The 15,314-nt window shown below is 39.7% G+C and overlaps 1 protein-coding gene across 1 annotated transcript in view; it reads left to right on the top strand.

The window, feature by feature from the left end:
* Window positions 1–15,314, top strand: part of BRWD1 (bromodomain and WD repeat domain containing 1) — a 47,965-nt gene that overhangs the window by 27,841 nt on the left and 4,810 nt on the right. The window contains exons 29-40 of the mRNA XM_017810975.1: window positions 1,388–1,449; window positions 3,209–3,364; window positions 4,447–4,567; window positions 5,835–5,960; window positions 6,465–6,540; window positions 7,006–7,050; window positions 7,641–7,787; window positions 8,570–8,722; window positions 8,902–9,071; window positions 10,479–10,714; window positions 12,136–12,321; window positions 12,784–13,764. Coding sequence (XP_017666464.1) covers window positions 1,388–1,449; window positions 3,209–3,364; window positions 4,447–4,567; window positions 5,835–5,960; window positions 6,465–6,540; window positions 7,006–7,050; window positions 7,641–7,787; window positions 8,570–8,722; window positions 8,902–9,071; window positions 10,479–10,714; window positions 12,136–12,321; window positions 12,784–13,764 — 2,459 coding nt within the window. The remainder of the gene's footprint in view (window positions 1–1,387; window positions 1,450–3,208; window positions 3,365–4,446; window positions 4,568–5,834; window positions 5,961–6,464; window positions 6,541–7,005; window positions 7,051–7,640; window positions 7,788–8,569; window positions 8,723–8,901; window positions 9,072–10,478; window positions 10,715–12,135; window positions 12,322–12,783; window positions 13,765–15,314) is intronic.

Genomic DNA, 15,314 nt, shown 5'->3' on the forward strand with positions numbered 1-15,314 from the left:
ATACTGTACAGTAGCTAGGGAGGAGAACTGAACTGATGAACCTTCAGAGATCAAACAGGCTGAATGTGATGCATCCAAGTTTTCCTAAGTCATTGGATAATCCAAAACAATGGAGAGATGCTGTTGCCTGAGCAGAGGTTTAATTACAAAATGCTCTGAGCATGGTCACTTCAATTTCCAGTTGGTTTGAAATAAACACACAGGAGGTTTTAGACCAAATGTCTGAGTTTATTAAGGCAGCAGAATTCGATGGCATTCACCCAGGAATTTGGAAAACTCTACCAGGAAGCTGCTGGCAAAGCTCAGGAGGGAAAATGGTGAACTGTAGACTGATACGTTTATTTCTGGTAGGTGCTGATAATAAAGAATAATATATGTGTACATATATATAAAAAATAATATATATATATAAAAGCTGTTAGAGAAACTAAGCTGACAGGATTGGAGCAAATACATTTCCACAGGAGGCTGTGAGAGCAATATCAGCAGGTTCAAAAAGATACTGGACAAAAAGAAGCAGATAGTAAAGGAAATAGGTTGGGGTGTGTTCACAGACATGCCTGGAGGAATACAGGGATCAGGAATGCTGGAATGATGAGTAGAGTGGGCTTGTACCAGGATCATGTGGACTGCAAACAGCATCTTCCACTTCCAGATTCAAGGACACAAATTACTGGTGTAGTTGGACCAGCTGATCCAGTCAGACATTCCTTATGTTTGAAGTACCAAAATTTAGTGGTATTTTGGGTGTTTTTAAAAACATGTAAGGATTTGGAGGGATCTCAAACTGCTGTTCATACTTAACATTTAACATCAGAGCAAACATACAGGTGTATCAGTCTCACTTGTCTGCTTTTGCTTCAGTTAGACCTTAATTAACTTCAGTTTCTTCATTTTATATTTATTTTCTTTGGTTTAATATGGTCTGCCCTATAAAATGAAATGTTAATATGGGAAATACCTCCCTTACTGTTCTCCCTTACTCTGTCACACTCCATGGACTTGCCCAACTCCTGTTGTGGTCAGCAGAAAAATCCTCCCCTGTGTTTTTCCTCAAATCCCCCCCTTGATGTTGTTATCTCACTTTTCCAGGTGTGCAGCTTATTTGTCTTCCTAAGCTTCTTGATACAGGCTTTGTAAAATTGATTTATAAATTGGGTAGGTTGCATACAGCCAAAATCAGGACAGTTTTAACTTGAAAAATTGTTTCCTTTTTGCTGGTTTGTTTACATGCAAGTTTATACAATATATTTCGCCAATACCTAAAAATAGCTGTAATTTAAGTGTTCTTATAGCTGTGATTGAAATATGCTTGGAGGGAATACATCTGAGCCAAGATAACTTGAAATTATTATTATTTTATTTTACTTTTTCCGTGGTGAATCAGATGGGACAATGGTGAAATTGAAAAGCTGAGCCCCTGGGACATGGAACCAGTTCCTGATAATGGTAGGTAGAAACCTGTTAATAAATTGCTTTAACGTGCTTCTCCCTCTTTCCAGTTTTTTGTTTCATTCAGGTACTGGACCTGAGGTGATTCCTGACTTTGCTGTGAGTTCTTAAAGACAGTCTTGATTCAGATTTAATGAAATAACTTCAATATACTTATATTTTTCCCTTTGCTTCTTCCAGGGCAATTTTGAAGGAAGTACTTTAGATGTTTGGAGAAAGTTTGGGAGTTACTGAGGGAATAGTTGCTGAATAAGTTGTAAAAAAAAGACAATAAATTTAATTTATTAATAACCTTTGCTGGGTGTTTCCCAGACATCTGAAAGGCTTGTTTTATATTTCTTCTTAAATCTCAATATATTGCACACAGGAGGATGTTCTCTCTAATCTGTGTCCATGACTTTACCACAGGAAAACAGGGAAGGGACACACAGGAATAAAACAAAACTAAATGGTGATGTGTCTTTGATGGATAAGGTCAAAAAATTGGGAATAACATCCTCTGAACAGGTCATGGATAAGGACCACAGCAACCACTTGTCTGCAGGAAGAACAAAAATTGTCTAAGGAGAATCCAGAACTCGTTGTTTTCGTTCTTTCCAGGCAGAAAATGACACTGTGTAGGGAAGTGAAGCTGTTAGACACACTTAGTGCATTTATAGAACCATTATTATGCTAACAATGTAGTGTAAAAAGGGATTTAAACCCCTTCTCCTTTGCTTTCCCTTCCTTGTTTTTCAATGGAATGACTTACAGATCAGATGGAAGCTGTACCTTGGATTTACCACTCTTCTCCCAAAATATTTCTTCTCCATTTGCTAAGATGGATGTGTGGGACAAAAGCAGCACTGAGGGTGCTAATAATTTGGTTTTTTGCTGGATCTTGCCAGCATAAATTTTTGTCTCATGGTTATCAAGACACACATTCAGATGTGTCTTGAAGAACTGCTTCATGTTTAGTGTTGTTTAAGTGAACAACAAACTCTTTAGGGCTCTGTCAGTGCAATAATGAACAGAGAACTAGAAATTGTTTGAGTTATTAAGACTAACCCTCTTCAGCTGAAGGGAAGAAAATAGTACTTTTGGTGAACTTAGAGGATCCCCCATTAAAACTTGGATTTTTCTCTGCATTAGTTGTAGCTGAAATGTCTTTTAGTCTTGATATGCAGCATATTCATGGATTACAGTCATCCTGACACTGCCAAGGAGCCTTTTCCTTCCTGGCCTTCATTTTCCATGGACAGACTCTCCATGCTGATGGAAGTGCTGTTTATATCCAGCTCTAAGCCAGCATTCTTGTTGCTTTGAAATCTGCCATGCTGGAAACAAATACTTTTAAATTGTCAGAAGATCACAGTCAGTAGTGCCAAGAAGGGTGTCACAAGGTCTGACCTGCAGCTGTTTAAAGGTTTGTGGCACAAACTGACTCATGACATTGTGATCCTGTGAAGTTCAGGATGTGCATCTAAAAAAGCATAAACAGCCTTTCTGACTCAAGTCCTCTGTTAAGTCTTGTGCTTAGAAGGAGGGGAGGAAAGAGTTTTCTGGAAGTTCAGAACTGCAGAAGGAGAGAACAAAGGATATTTTGCTGTTACGTACATTTTGTGTAATCTTTTGCCCGTAGTTTTATCATCAAACTCCATTTCAAGGCAGGATTGATTTTTTTTGTCCTTTACAAGCCCATGATTAATAAGTGTGAGTACTACACAATTTATCTTGTGTATTCTCACTCCTTCCCCTCTCTGCTGTGTCTCTTCAGTTGATCAGCCTGAAGAATTGGGAGGCAGTGTCTCTGTGACTCCAGAAGAGGTGGAGAGGCTCCTGTACAAACCCCAGGAAGGGGAGTGGGGGATGAAATCCCGTGATGAAGCCTGTGAACGGATTATCAGTGGTATTGATCAGCTTATGACTCTTGGTGAGCATGGAATCCAAGCTTTAGGTGGTTTGCTCCTAACCTTGATTTATAAAGAGCCCAGGAATATCCAGGGCATCCCATTCCCTGTGATATAAAGTACTGTAAATGTTCATATGTTTTTGTGTGGTTCAGCGTGGAGGAGACTTGAGGGGAGAGCACATTGCAGTCACAGCTTGAGGGGCAGGCACTGAGCTCTGCTCTGGGGGGACCAGGGACAGCACCCAGGGAATGGCCTGAAGTTGTGTCAGGGCAGGCTCAGGTTGGATCTTAGGAAAAGGTTCTTCCCCCAGAGGGTGTTTGGGCACTGACCAGGCTCCCCAGGGCAGTGGGCACGGCCCCAAGGCTGCCAGAGCTCCAGGAGAATGTGGATGATACTCTCAGGCACATGGTGGGATTCTTGAGGATCTTGGCCTGCAGAGCCAGGGGTTGGACTCTGATCCTTGTGAGTCACTTCCAACTCAGCACATTCTATAATAATTTTATAAGTCATTTGCTTTATCAAGAATTATACATAAAAACTGAACACCTGCCTCAATTGTCACCTGCCTGCAAGCTTTCCAACAGGATTATGGAATGGCCTGGGTTGGAAGGGACCTTAAAGATCAACCAGTTCCAACCCCCTGCAAGAAAAGCAAACCCTACAGAAATCCTATCTAAAGGATTTCATGTTAAAAATGTAACCTTTATTTACCAATTCAGAATGCAAATGCAAATTATGGCAGTTCATGGAGTCACAGAATGGGTTGGGTTGGAAGGGACATTAAAGATCATCCGGTCCCACCCCCCTGCCATGGGCAGGGACACCTTCCACTAGCCCAGGTTGCTCCAAGCCCCATCCAACCTGGCCTTGGACACTTCCAGGGATCCAGGGGCAGCCACAGCTTCTCTGGGCACCCTCAAAGGGAACAATTTCTTCCCAATATCCCATCTAACCCTGCTCTTTGTCAGTTTGAAGCCATTCCCCCTTGTCCTGTCACTCCTTGCAAGTAGTCCCTGTCCATGTTTCCCGTGGGCTCCCCTCAGGTACTGGAAGGCTGCAGTTCAAACAGTTAAATCTTGCTGTTGTTGCTGTTTCTTCCCAGACATTTCAGCACCTTTCTCTGGCCCTGTTGACCTGTGCACATACCCCAAATACTGCACAGTGATTGCTTATCCCACAGACCTCAACACCATCAGGACCAGGCTGGCCAACAGGTTCTACAGGTCAGTGCTTCCAGGGGAACATGGGACTGTTTTCAGACTTACAATGAACACAGACATTTATTCTCTGAGAAATTTGCTCTTTGAAATCACCAGATATTAAAAAAAAGCCCTGAACTTACTTCAGTCCTAAAGGCAATTCAGGTACTGAAGTGCTGGACTTCAGTTACCTTGAATTTGAAGAGGGTTAAGCCTTTAAGCTCTTAAATTACTTTAAGAAATGGGCTTAAACACAGAGGTGAAATGTTAAATATTATCACCAGCATTTCAAGTGATAAAACTTAAGAGGAGGGGAGAGTGTATTGGTGATAAAGTTCTGATTTGCTGGATGTGCTGGGTGTCCATAGCTCTAAAATAATTTTAAATATATTTTTCATCTAGACCTGCATTCAAGGTGTCTCTAAATATAGTGAAGAGTCATTAATCGTGGTTTTCCTTCTCTGTAAGATGGAAACAATGTCTTGGGAAGTAATTTGGAATTCTGTAGTTGAAGGACTGCCAACTGTAAGGAATTAGAGAAATGAGTTATAAAAATGAAATGACAGATTTGTGGGAGCTCATTTCTATCAAGTGATAGTTTTAATTTGTAGCAGTTTCTCACATCTGTCATTTTACAGAGGGCACTGCTTTGCCTGGTGGCCTCAAAGCAAGGTCTGTGAGGGAAGACAGAAAGGAACCTTGTAACTATCTTTAAAAATTTAATTAGACAAAACTGCTTTTCACTTTTTTTTTTTTGTAATTGCTTGTGCCTTGTGTTTATTAATTAAAAATTCCTCAGATACAACACAACTTGTGTTCTATTTGTCAGGGCTTTGTGGAAGCACCTTCTGATGTTTCCAGAAGAAATGTGATAATTTACAGTGATTTAACAGTACTTACCCCCCCCCTTTTGGTTCAGGTGAAATGTAAGCTTTTAAAAAATCTTTTTAAAGATTCCAAGGAATCCACAAGCCTCGGGATTATTTCAGGGGTATTTTATGATTTACTGGTACCAAATGCTAGTGCTTACATGGCTGTGTATGAACTTATATCCCAAACTTTCCGAGGATGAATTCTCAATAACGAGTTGGAGAACAAGTCATTCAATACATGCACTGTTGGTTTTGCTTCCTTGCATTTTCCATGTGAATGAAAAGTGTGAGACTGACCTGGTGAGACACAAAACAAAGGGCATCTAAATGTAACGTGGCCAGAAAATTACTAAGATGCAGTTTTTGCTGGTTTTAAGCTTTTCTTTAGTTTTAAAGGTGCAGTGTTTTCTGATTTGCAGGAGAATCTCAGCTTTGGTTTGGGAAGTCAGATACATTGAAAGCAATGCCAGAACCTTCAATGAACCTGGGAGTGCCATTGCCAGAGCTGCAAAAAAGATCACTACCCAGCTCTTAAAGTTCATCAAGTAAGTGGCATTTTAATCTAAATAGTGTTGGAACCCTCATGCTCTTCAACAGTGGGAGAGTATAAGCAGCTTAATAATCCCTTTGCTGTGAGTCCTGCTTTTGCTTGTTTCTCAGTGCACTGCAGGGACAGGTGTATAATTCTTTCTGAATCTTATTTTAAATACTGAGATGTTCAACTTAGAGGCATTTTAACTTGTTTTCCCTGGTATTTATAATACTAAAATATTGCTTGACATTGAGGATGTGGAGTAGCTCAACCCATACAATAAGTTCTGTGCTGTCATGGGTAGTAATTCCAGTTGCAGGAACTCACTTAATAAACCACTTGAGAGGTTTATTTTGAAAGAAGTGGGAAAGCCCCTTTCAAATTCCTAATGCTAATTTCTATATTAATTCTTAGTTACTGTCTCCCCTTTTACAAGTAGCTCTTGGTTGTGGTAGAGTTTAGGGAGCAACAGCCCTGCTTTTGCTCTTCCAGTAACAGAGATTTAATTGCATTGCAGTGATCAGGACTGTACAAACATTTTTGAGCTCTGTAGCACTACAGATGATGAACAAGACTGTCATGATGCTGATCTGGTAAGCTTTTTTGTTTGGGTGGATAATTCCAGTAACTTCTGTAAGAAAATACCACCAGCCTTCAAATGTTTTTGAACTATTTGCTAATACAAACATGGACTATATTATGAATTTTTATGAATGTTTTATGGTATTTATTATCAGTGAATTGAATTACTGATGGTATTTAGTCCCTGAGGTTCAAAGCTGGTGGGTATCTTCTTATTGCAACTCCTGGTGGTGGCCTTTCCTTTGTAATAAGGACAAGAGTTGGAGTCAGGAATTTTCTCTGGTGGGATCAAAGATATTGCTTTCCAAGTCCCTCAAATGCTGTGCTGTATTTTTTCATGCTCATCTTCTGTCTTGTTGAGAGAATTGAGAGTAAAAATCCATTTTTACCACAATCTCAATGTAATAGCACTTTGAGCACATATCACCTCTTTTTTCATCCATCATTTTGAAGAGGATTGATTTTATTTTGTGCAGGACGACGAAAAATGTGTTCCAAGAACATCCTACAGAAGGAGAAAAGTGAGTTGGCTGATCTTTACCATATAACCCCAAATTCTGTGGGAGGGATGTTTACCTTTACAACAATCACAGAACAGAATTTTCCTGATGGATTTAAAGGAAGGAAAAGCTTTGCTTGAATAGGTCCTTGCTGTTTTAATGCTTCTATACTCATTCTGTATAGTTGTAGGAGAAAATATTATTTACAAGTTTGATACCAGTGAAGAGTTTTCAGTTATCTGTCTGATGCTGAAATAAAATCATTATTCCCTGACATGCTTGGAAAAAATATTTGAGTGAAGGATATTATTCAAATCTTTTGAGAATAATATGTATCAGGAGGGTATGGGGTTTGTGCCTTAGTATTCAAAATTTTTAACTATAATAAAAGAAAATAGTATGATTTCCTAGATTTTCTTAATAATTTATAATATAAGTTTATAATAAAATTTACAGTTTTATTACTAAATATTAGGAGTGTACTTTTTGTTATAAAACAGTGTTTGGAAGTGCATTTTTCTGCCACAGAAATAATTGCAGAGGGATTATCAACTGGAATTTTCTTCTTGCTGTATTTCAGCAATGCTTTTCCTTATTTTTTTTTTCCCAAGGGACGAGGCTTAAAAAAAGGGAAAAGTGTGAAAGGTGGCTATGATGAGAACTGTTGGAAGAAGCAGTGCATGGAGCTGGTGAATTTAATTTTCCAGTGTGAAGATTCAGAACCTTTCAGGCAGCCTGTTGACTTGGATCAATATCCTGTAAGTTGTTCTTAATAACCTTCTCAGACTCTTTTTGTTTTCCACTTGCTTTCATAGGGAAATAGTTTTAGATAAATTTATATTTTCTTAGTTAAAAGTAGTTTACTGAGGGATAATCTACGAAACCAGTCAATTGAGCCTGAGCTCAAATTGATTTGTTCCTTCTCTTTCTTTTAGTTCTTCGTGGTATTCTCTCTAACTTTTCAGTCCCTTTTTTTGTCTAAAAACCCAACTAACTTAATTTAAAGGAAAAAAAAACTTCTTTACAAGCATCTAACTCTTTTCCTGTGGTCTTCTCATTTGGAATTTGAGTCTCACTTCAGGTTTTAAAAACATCTTAAAGTTCTCCAAAACACGTTAACAGGAGAGAAAGGAAGATTGAGGTGTTTTGATTTGGGATTTTTTTTTTTTTTTTTTTTTCCCCAAATCAGTTGTTTCTTATAGTAAAATTCACGGGATAACGAAGAGGAGACTTTAAATCAAGTAGTGTCAGCAAAAACGTTGCTTTCTGCTGTGGCAGGTGCTTGTTTTTCACTGCTGGTTAAGATAATCTGGGTCATTTTTAGGTGAAGATAATCTGTGTCATTTTTAGGTGAAAATCATCTGTGTCATTTTTAGGTGAAAATAATTGTGTCATTTTTAGGTGAAAATAATCTGTGTCATTTTGAGGTGAAAATAGTCTGGGTCATTTTAGCTACCCTCAAATTACAGAAATAAAACTCAAAAGTGTTGTTTTTTCCTTCACAGAATCCTTTTTTTTTTTCCCCCTGTGTTTTATCCAGGATTACAGAAACATTATAGACACTCCAATGGACTTTGGTACAGTGAAAGAAACTCTGGAAGCTGGGAATTACGACACTCCAATGGAACTGTGCAAGGATATAAGGCTAATATTTAGTAATGCAAAATCTTATACTCCAAACAAAAAATCAAAGGTAGCTGTAAATATTTTGGGGGGGTTATTAATGTCTTAATGAAACAAGGTATTATTTTGGAATGTTACATGGGGCTGCATGTGCTTTTTCTGCTGCTTTTTCTGTATAGTTTTTAATTTTAGAGCTGTTATTCTTGGATAAAAGGATTTGGTTTTAATATGAGCCACTTCCTTACCTAGATTTACAGTATGACCTTGAGATTGTCAGCACTGTTTGAAGAGAAAATCAGAAGAATTGTTTCAGATTTCAAAAATGGGCAGAAACAGAACGAAAAGCTGCGAAGGAACCAGAGGTACACCAGGAGATTCAATAATCAGAGCTCAGTGCAGCAGCCCAGCAAAATGCTCAGGTAATCATTATCAAGATGTAGACACTAATATTAATCTTGACTGTCACATTGAGTCTGTGAAGAGGAGAACAGTTGGTTTATTAAATGGTTTGCAAGCTCCTTGAGATTTTTTATAATTCTGTTGCAAAAAAATAGTGGGTTTTTTGTAACATAAAACTGTGAAACAGCAAAGGGACAGAAGAGTAGGAAAGGTTGGAGGTTCACTTTTGGGTTTTTTTCAGTATTTGAGTCAGGGAGTCAATATTTAATTTGACTGAAATAACGAGGAGTGAAACAGTAAGTTTGCATATATTACATATTTTATCATGTCCAGAGTAAAGTCAGTCCTGTGGAATTTATGGAAGTTGTCACTTGATATAGTATTCATTTGGCAGCTGGATTTAACTTTTCTCTTTTGAAGGCAAACAATTGCTGTTTGACATAATTAACTCATATCCTTAATTTATATGTGGGATGAAGTGGCACAAAATACAAAAGCTAAACATGGTGAAAACTATTAAAACTGAGCTGCTCCCTTTCTGCTGCTGTCCAGTCTTTCTTCTGTGGCAGTGAAAGCCTAGGAATAAGAGTTTCAAGATAAAAAAAATAAATCTAATCTCAGGGGATTGCTTTTACATTTTCAGATAAAGAAACACACGCCAAGGTAGGCAGAAATTGTGCTTTGAAACTGCCTGTCTGCTCCTACCTGGAGAATTGTGTGTGACTTGTTTGGGACTGTCTGGGAGAGGGTTTGGATGGCAGAAAAAGCATTAGACACCTTGTGCCCCTGGATGAATGTCTGGAAACCTTGCAGTGTAAGGAACCAAGTGCTAAAATGGTTCTGAGTGTGAAAACAGGTGGCTGAATGTGACTGTGTAAACAAGTGGCTGAGCAGGGCTGAGGTGGCACTGGAATGTGTAGGAAGGAGGAATCAAATCAGTGAGTTTCTCTTTATTTTAGACAGTGAATTTTCTCTGAGGTTACACCTTCGGTGTGTCTTTGAAGCTCAGTTTGTTGTGGAATAATGTTAGTTTGCCTTGGTGTGAGGCTGGTGGGCAGTGAACCAGAGGCTGGGAATTCAGCAGGAATTGAGGCTGCTGTTTAAATTTCCTGGTGAACAGTGAGAGGACATTAATTGTCTGGAGGACATTGAGCATTACATTGCTCAGAGCAGAGAAAGAATGTCTCCTCTTGTATGACTTCACTAGGAGTGCAGACTTATTTTAATGAAAGTACTTAATGTTCAGCCTTGTCAGAGTTAAAATTGTCCCACTTTAGCTCATTACAAATGTAATTCCCCTTCCATAACCCTGAAATCCTGTGGTGTTCCCTTAGCGACATGTTGTTAAAATACATAATTACCATTCTCTGCGACAGTTTTACAACCCCTGTTGCTTTTCTTTCTTTCCTTCTTTCCCCTTTCCCTAGAAATTCGAAGCAGAAACCATTGAAGTCTCAGGCAAAAGCTGAATCTGAGCAAGAAGATTCCTTCCCCCAACCTACCTCAAGCAGAGCCGCCTGTGTCACAAGCCATAAACCGAACGCTGGGAGATACAACCAGAGTTCCTCCGGAGAATCCTCGGATTGTGTGCGCCTGGCAGCCTTTGAGAGGAATGGCAAAGCCAGAGCCACAACACTGACCAACTGTTCTGCGTTATCATCAGGTCAGCAAGTTTATCATTTATAGATTTGTAATATTATAAACTTGTTTTAGTGAGACCCCCTTCCTGCAGAGCTGCTCCAGCTCTGGGGAACAGCACAACAAGGACATGGAGCTGCTGGAGAGAGTCCAGAGCAGGCACCAAGAGGATCCCAGGGCTGGAGCAGCTCTGCTGGAAGGAAAGGCTGGGAGAGCTGGGATTGTTCAGCCTGGAGAGGAGAAGCTTTGGGGTGACCTGATTGTGGCCTTACAGGACCTGAAGGAGCTCCAAGAAAGATGGAGAGAGACTGTTTCCAAGGGCTGGAATGACAGGACAAGGGGGAATGGCTTCAAACTGACAGAGAGCAGGGTTAGATGGGATATTGGGAAGAAATTCTTGGCTGTGAGGGTGAGGAGGCCTTGGCACAGGTTGCCCAGAGAAGCTGTGGCTGCCCCTGGATCCCTGGAAGTGTCCAAAGCCAGGTTGGATGGGGCTTGGAGCAACCTGGGCTGGTGGAAGGTGTTCCTGCCCATGGCAGGGGTTTGGATTGAGATGATCTTTAAGGTCCCTTCCAACCCAAACTCTTGTGTGGTTCTATGAACTGCCATAATTTGCATTCTGAATTGTTAAATGCAGTTTATATTTTAACATGAAATCCTTTAGACAGGATTTCTGTGTGCTTTAGTTTCTTTGTGTAATACAGAATTTCGTGTATTTTACTGAATTTTGGACACTTACTACATTATTTACTATGAATGTTATAAAAAAATCTGTCTGCTAAACATAGCTTTTTGCTTTGGAATCGTGTAGAATACAGACAGTTTACTTAACATTTATTAATCAAGAAACCTATCAATAGGAAAGCATAGTATATTTGATAGATGGTGCTATATAAGATACAGGTTATATGCCCATATATCTATCTATATGTATACATATTTTCTAATTTTGGATACCAGTTTTCATGGTTTATATATATATATAAAACATGAAAATTGGCATCCAAAATTAGAAAATTACTGAAGTTCCCCAAGACATAAAAACCTTCTTGTCTTTCCCTTCTTCCCCTACACCTCACCTTGATAAAAATTCAGCTTATTTCAAAGAATGCAAGTCCTGGTGAGACCTGTCAGAACATGTTTTGTGGTGGTGCTTTTTAAAACAAGCTTTTCTTTTAAATCTGTTGCTTGAAAAGAGCTGTTGTATTTTAATTGCAACTTAAACACAGGTTGAAGAAGCTTCCTGGCACTGCAGGAATATGGAGTGGGATATTTTGCAGAGCTACCAATCTCATCCCTGTAAGACATTCAGGCAGGATTGTGAATTTTAAGACAAAACTGCGAGGAAATATTGAAGATACCCTGGATCAACAAAATGTAGCTCCTAACCTGGAAGCCCTTTGGAATTCTAATTGCCAACTACTGTTTGGGTTTTTTTTTTAACAGAAAGTGAAGGTTCAGTGGTCTCTTTATCTACTTCCTCTTCATCTTCATCCTCCACAAGCAGCTCAGAAGACAGCAAAGAATGTTCTGGGGCTGTCGTGTCCCCCCCTCTGCACAACGGGGTGTGCAGGAGGAAGGGCAGCGGTCGCAGGATCACCCGGAATCGAGCTGCTCAGAGAAAACAGACAGGTGAGGGCTGAGGGCTTTAGTGTCCAATCAAATAACACACAAGTGTCTCTAAGTCCATATATATGTTATGTATAAAAATAAGTGTAGTTAGTGTGTTTTTTTTTAAATCGTTCTGCAGGTAGGATACTAATTTTTTTACTGATGGAGGTTTTGAAGCTCTCAAATACTCCACTCAACTTTTAAAGTGTTTTGGTTTTTTTTTTCCAGGGCTTAGGGGAGGAGGGCAGAAACCCAGAGGGAATATCTCGCAACATTTCGTATCTTAATGAAAAAGCAACAATTCGTGAAGAAGTTCTAATTTTCACAAAAGTAGAGTGAATCTGAAATTTATGACAACCTGACTGTTTACCAGGAGTGTATTTTATTTATCATGTCTGTGGCTTGAGCCTATCCCAGATTGGACAAGACTTCAGAAGCTGCTATTTTTATATTTAAGATTTTAATCTGTGCTTTCCTTTGCAGGAACAGTTCTTCAGGAGAACGGGAACACAAGGAAAACTGTCAGGAAAAAGTTGTACGTCAGTAACTCGGAAAACACTTCCATGGTGACACCTGACTCCCTCAGCAACAGCACTGGCAGACACAGGAAAACCCCACGAAGAAGTGCTGCTGTGGCTGCCAATAAATTAAGGCTGATGAGTGACGTGGAGGAAGAGGTTTCCAGCTCTGAAAGCATTGGAATTGGCTGCAGGAACAGGAAGCTGCCTCACCGGAACGCCTCGGCCGCCGCCCGGAGGATGCTGCTGGAGCGATCCGAGGATGACACAGGCTTGAAGTCAGAGAGTGAGAAAGAATTAGAGGAGCAGCTCACCAAGAGGAAAACTCTTTCTCAGCCTGGTTCATCTGCTCCACGGAGGAAATTTGTGAGTGAATCTGAAAATGGGACTTCAGATTCGGAGCCGGACACGCAGACGTGCCAGAAAACCTGGCAAAGCAACGGCCACAAACAGTTCCGGGGCCCAGCCCATCCTGTGTCTCCCAAAGGGAAAAGTCCCAGCCCAGACTCTTCAGAGGAGGACTTCAAAAGCCATAATTCCGAGGATGGGAGCAGTCAGAAAGTTTGTGACCAATCAACATCTGCACACAATAAATCTGCAGGGAGCAACTCCGAGGAGGAGGCGGATTCTGAGTTGGATCGGTGGGATGGCAGGAAAGCAGCTGGCAAACAGCTCAATGCTTCTGGAAAAAAAGCAAAAGTCCTGAGTGATTTAGAGGACACAGCAGAATCTGAGACAGAAACCAGGGAGGAGTGGAAAAGTTTCCCCTCAGAGAACTTGGTGCCAACCAGGATTACAGGGAGTTCCAAATCCGGCCCCTGTTCCAGCTTCCATCACTCCTCTGACACCGACTCTGAGGCTGATTCCAACAACAGCAATTACTGTGAAACTCCTTTGAAAGCAAGAAAGAGGAAGAGAAAAGGAAGACCAAAAATCATTAGAAAAGGTAAAACTTAAAAAGTTAATGCCTCTAACTCCTGATACTGAGGGATGACAGAGAAAAATCTCTCTCTGTGACCTGCTCCTTGTTTGGAGAATTTCAGTAACCAGAACCTTCTGGTTTGTAGTTTTCTTGCTTTCGGTTTGTGGGTGAAGATTATCTGAATTTCCTGTTAAAATTTTCTGTGCTGGCACTGATTTCCAACAGTCATTTTCAGTTTGAGTAACTTTACTGAGAGCTTTTCCAAACGAATTTGATTGAAAGGTGTTTTAATTATTCTCACATCCGTGGTGGGCACCAGAACCTGTCACTTGATTTGACTTCTGGATTTCAGTCTGTCAGAGTCCTTAACACAGAGAGGCACTTGGCAAAGCAAGACTTAATATTTCACTTGTTTCAAAAAGCTAAATTCTTAGATTTTGGGGTTTTTTTTCCTATAATTTTGTCTGTCACTCAGATACTTGTGTGCTGTGATTTGGAGAGCTGGGGTTTGGGGGGCTTTTTTAAGATTATCACAACGATGCTGAGGTTTATTAAAACAGGTCCTGTACATTATGTGTCTCTGTTATTAGGGAATTAGCCCTGATTTGGAATTTGAAAGACTCTTCTGACCTTGGTGTTTGGGTCTCATCCTTCCAAACTTCTCACTGTGCCTTAAAAATCTTGAGAAGAAAATCATTATCTCTGAAGATGAATCTAAAATCTAAGCTGAATCTCTTCAGCTGAATTTCCACAAGGAATACTTATTTATTTTATACTAAGATCTTAGTTTTTATGTGTGCTAAACATACTGAAGATGTTTCTTACTTTTTTACCATTAGCAATGGGAAAGGATCCAGCTGGAAAATGGGGAGGAGAAGAAAACTGGGGGGAGGGAGATTTTTTAACAGCCTTATAAAATGGGAAAATCTTACTTGAATGTGCTTCCTATGTCAGATCTTCTGAGTCAAATATAAAACTGCTTTGGAGTTTTTTGGGAGTCCTGTACCCATTACTTTGAGACTTAACACAGCAAAGAGGGAAGATATTTGTACATATACTTGATTTAGTGAGAATTTATAGCTTTTGGTAACATTTCCATTCTCAAGCTTCTCTGGCACCTCATTTCAGGTACTGCTGGAACATATCATGCTTTTATTTAAATACATATATAGGCACATTTGTATTTATATAGTATCTGTTTTCAAATAAATGTGTATATATATATATATGTATATATATATATATATATATATATGTATGTGTATATATATATATACACAGGCTTTGCTGATAGCCATAATGCAGAGTGTGTTGTGCCTCCCAAACATGCCATAAATGATGCAGTGGGATTTTCATCTGGAATCCTCTCTATACACAATTCAAGTGCAGAGAAACCATATCAGGGTACAGATAAACTGTACTGGAGGAAGTGATTGCCCCCCAGAAGTTTGAGGCAGTGACATTTTGAGGGCTCCCGTGAAACGACAGAATGTGCTGTGTTTGTCTCCTGCTTAGACTTGGCTGGGGGAAATGAAAGAACTCTAATCCTGAGGTGCAAAACCAGCCTGGGAAGA

Source organism: Lepidothrix coronata, unplaced genomic scaffold (genome assembly GCF_001604755.1).
Source record: "Lepidothrix coronata isolate B3197 unplaced genomic scaffold, Lepidothrix_coronata-1.0 Scaffold30, whole genome shotgun sequence".
Classification (NCBI taxonomy): domain Eukaryota; kingdom Metazoa; phylum Chordata; class Aves; order Passeriformes; family Pipridae; genus Lepidothrix; species Lepidothrix coronata.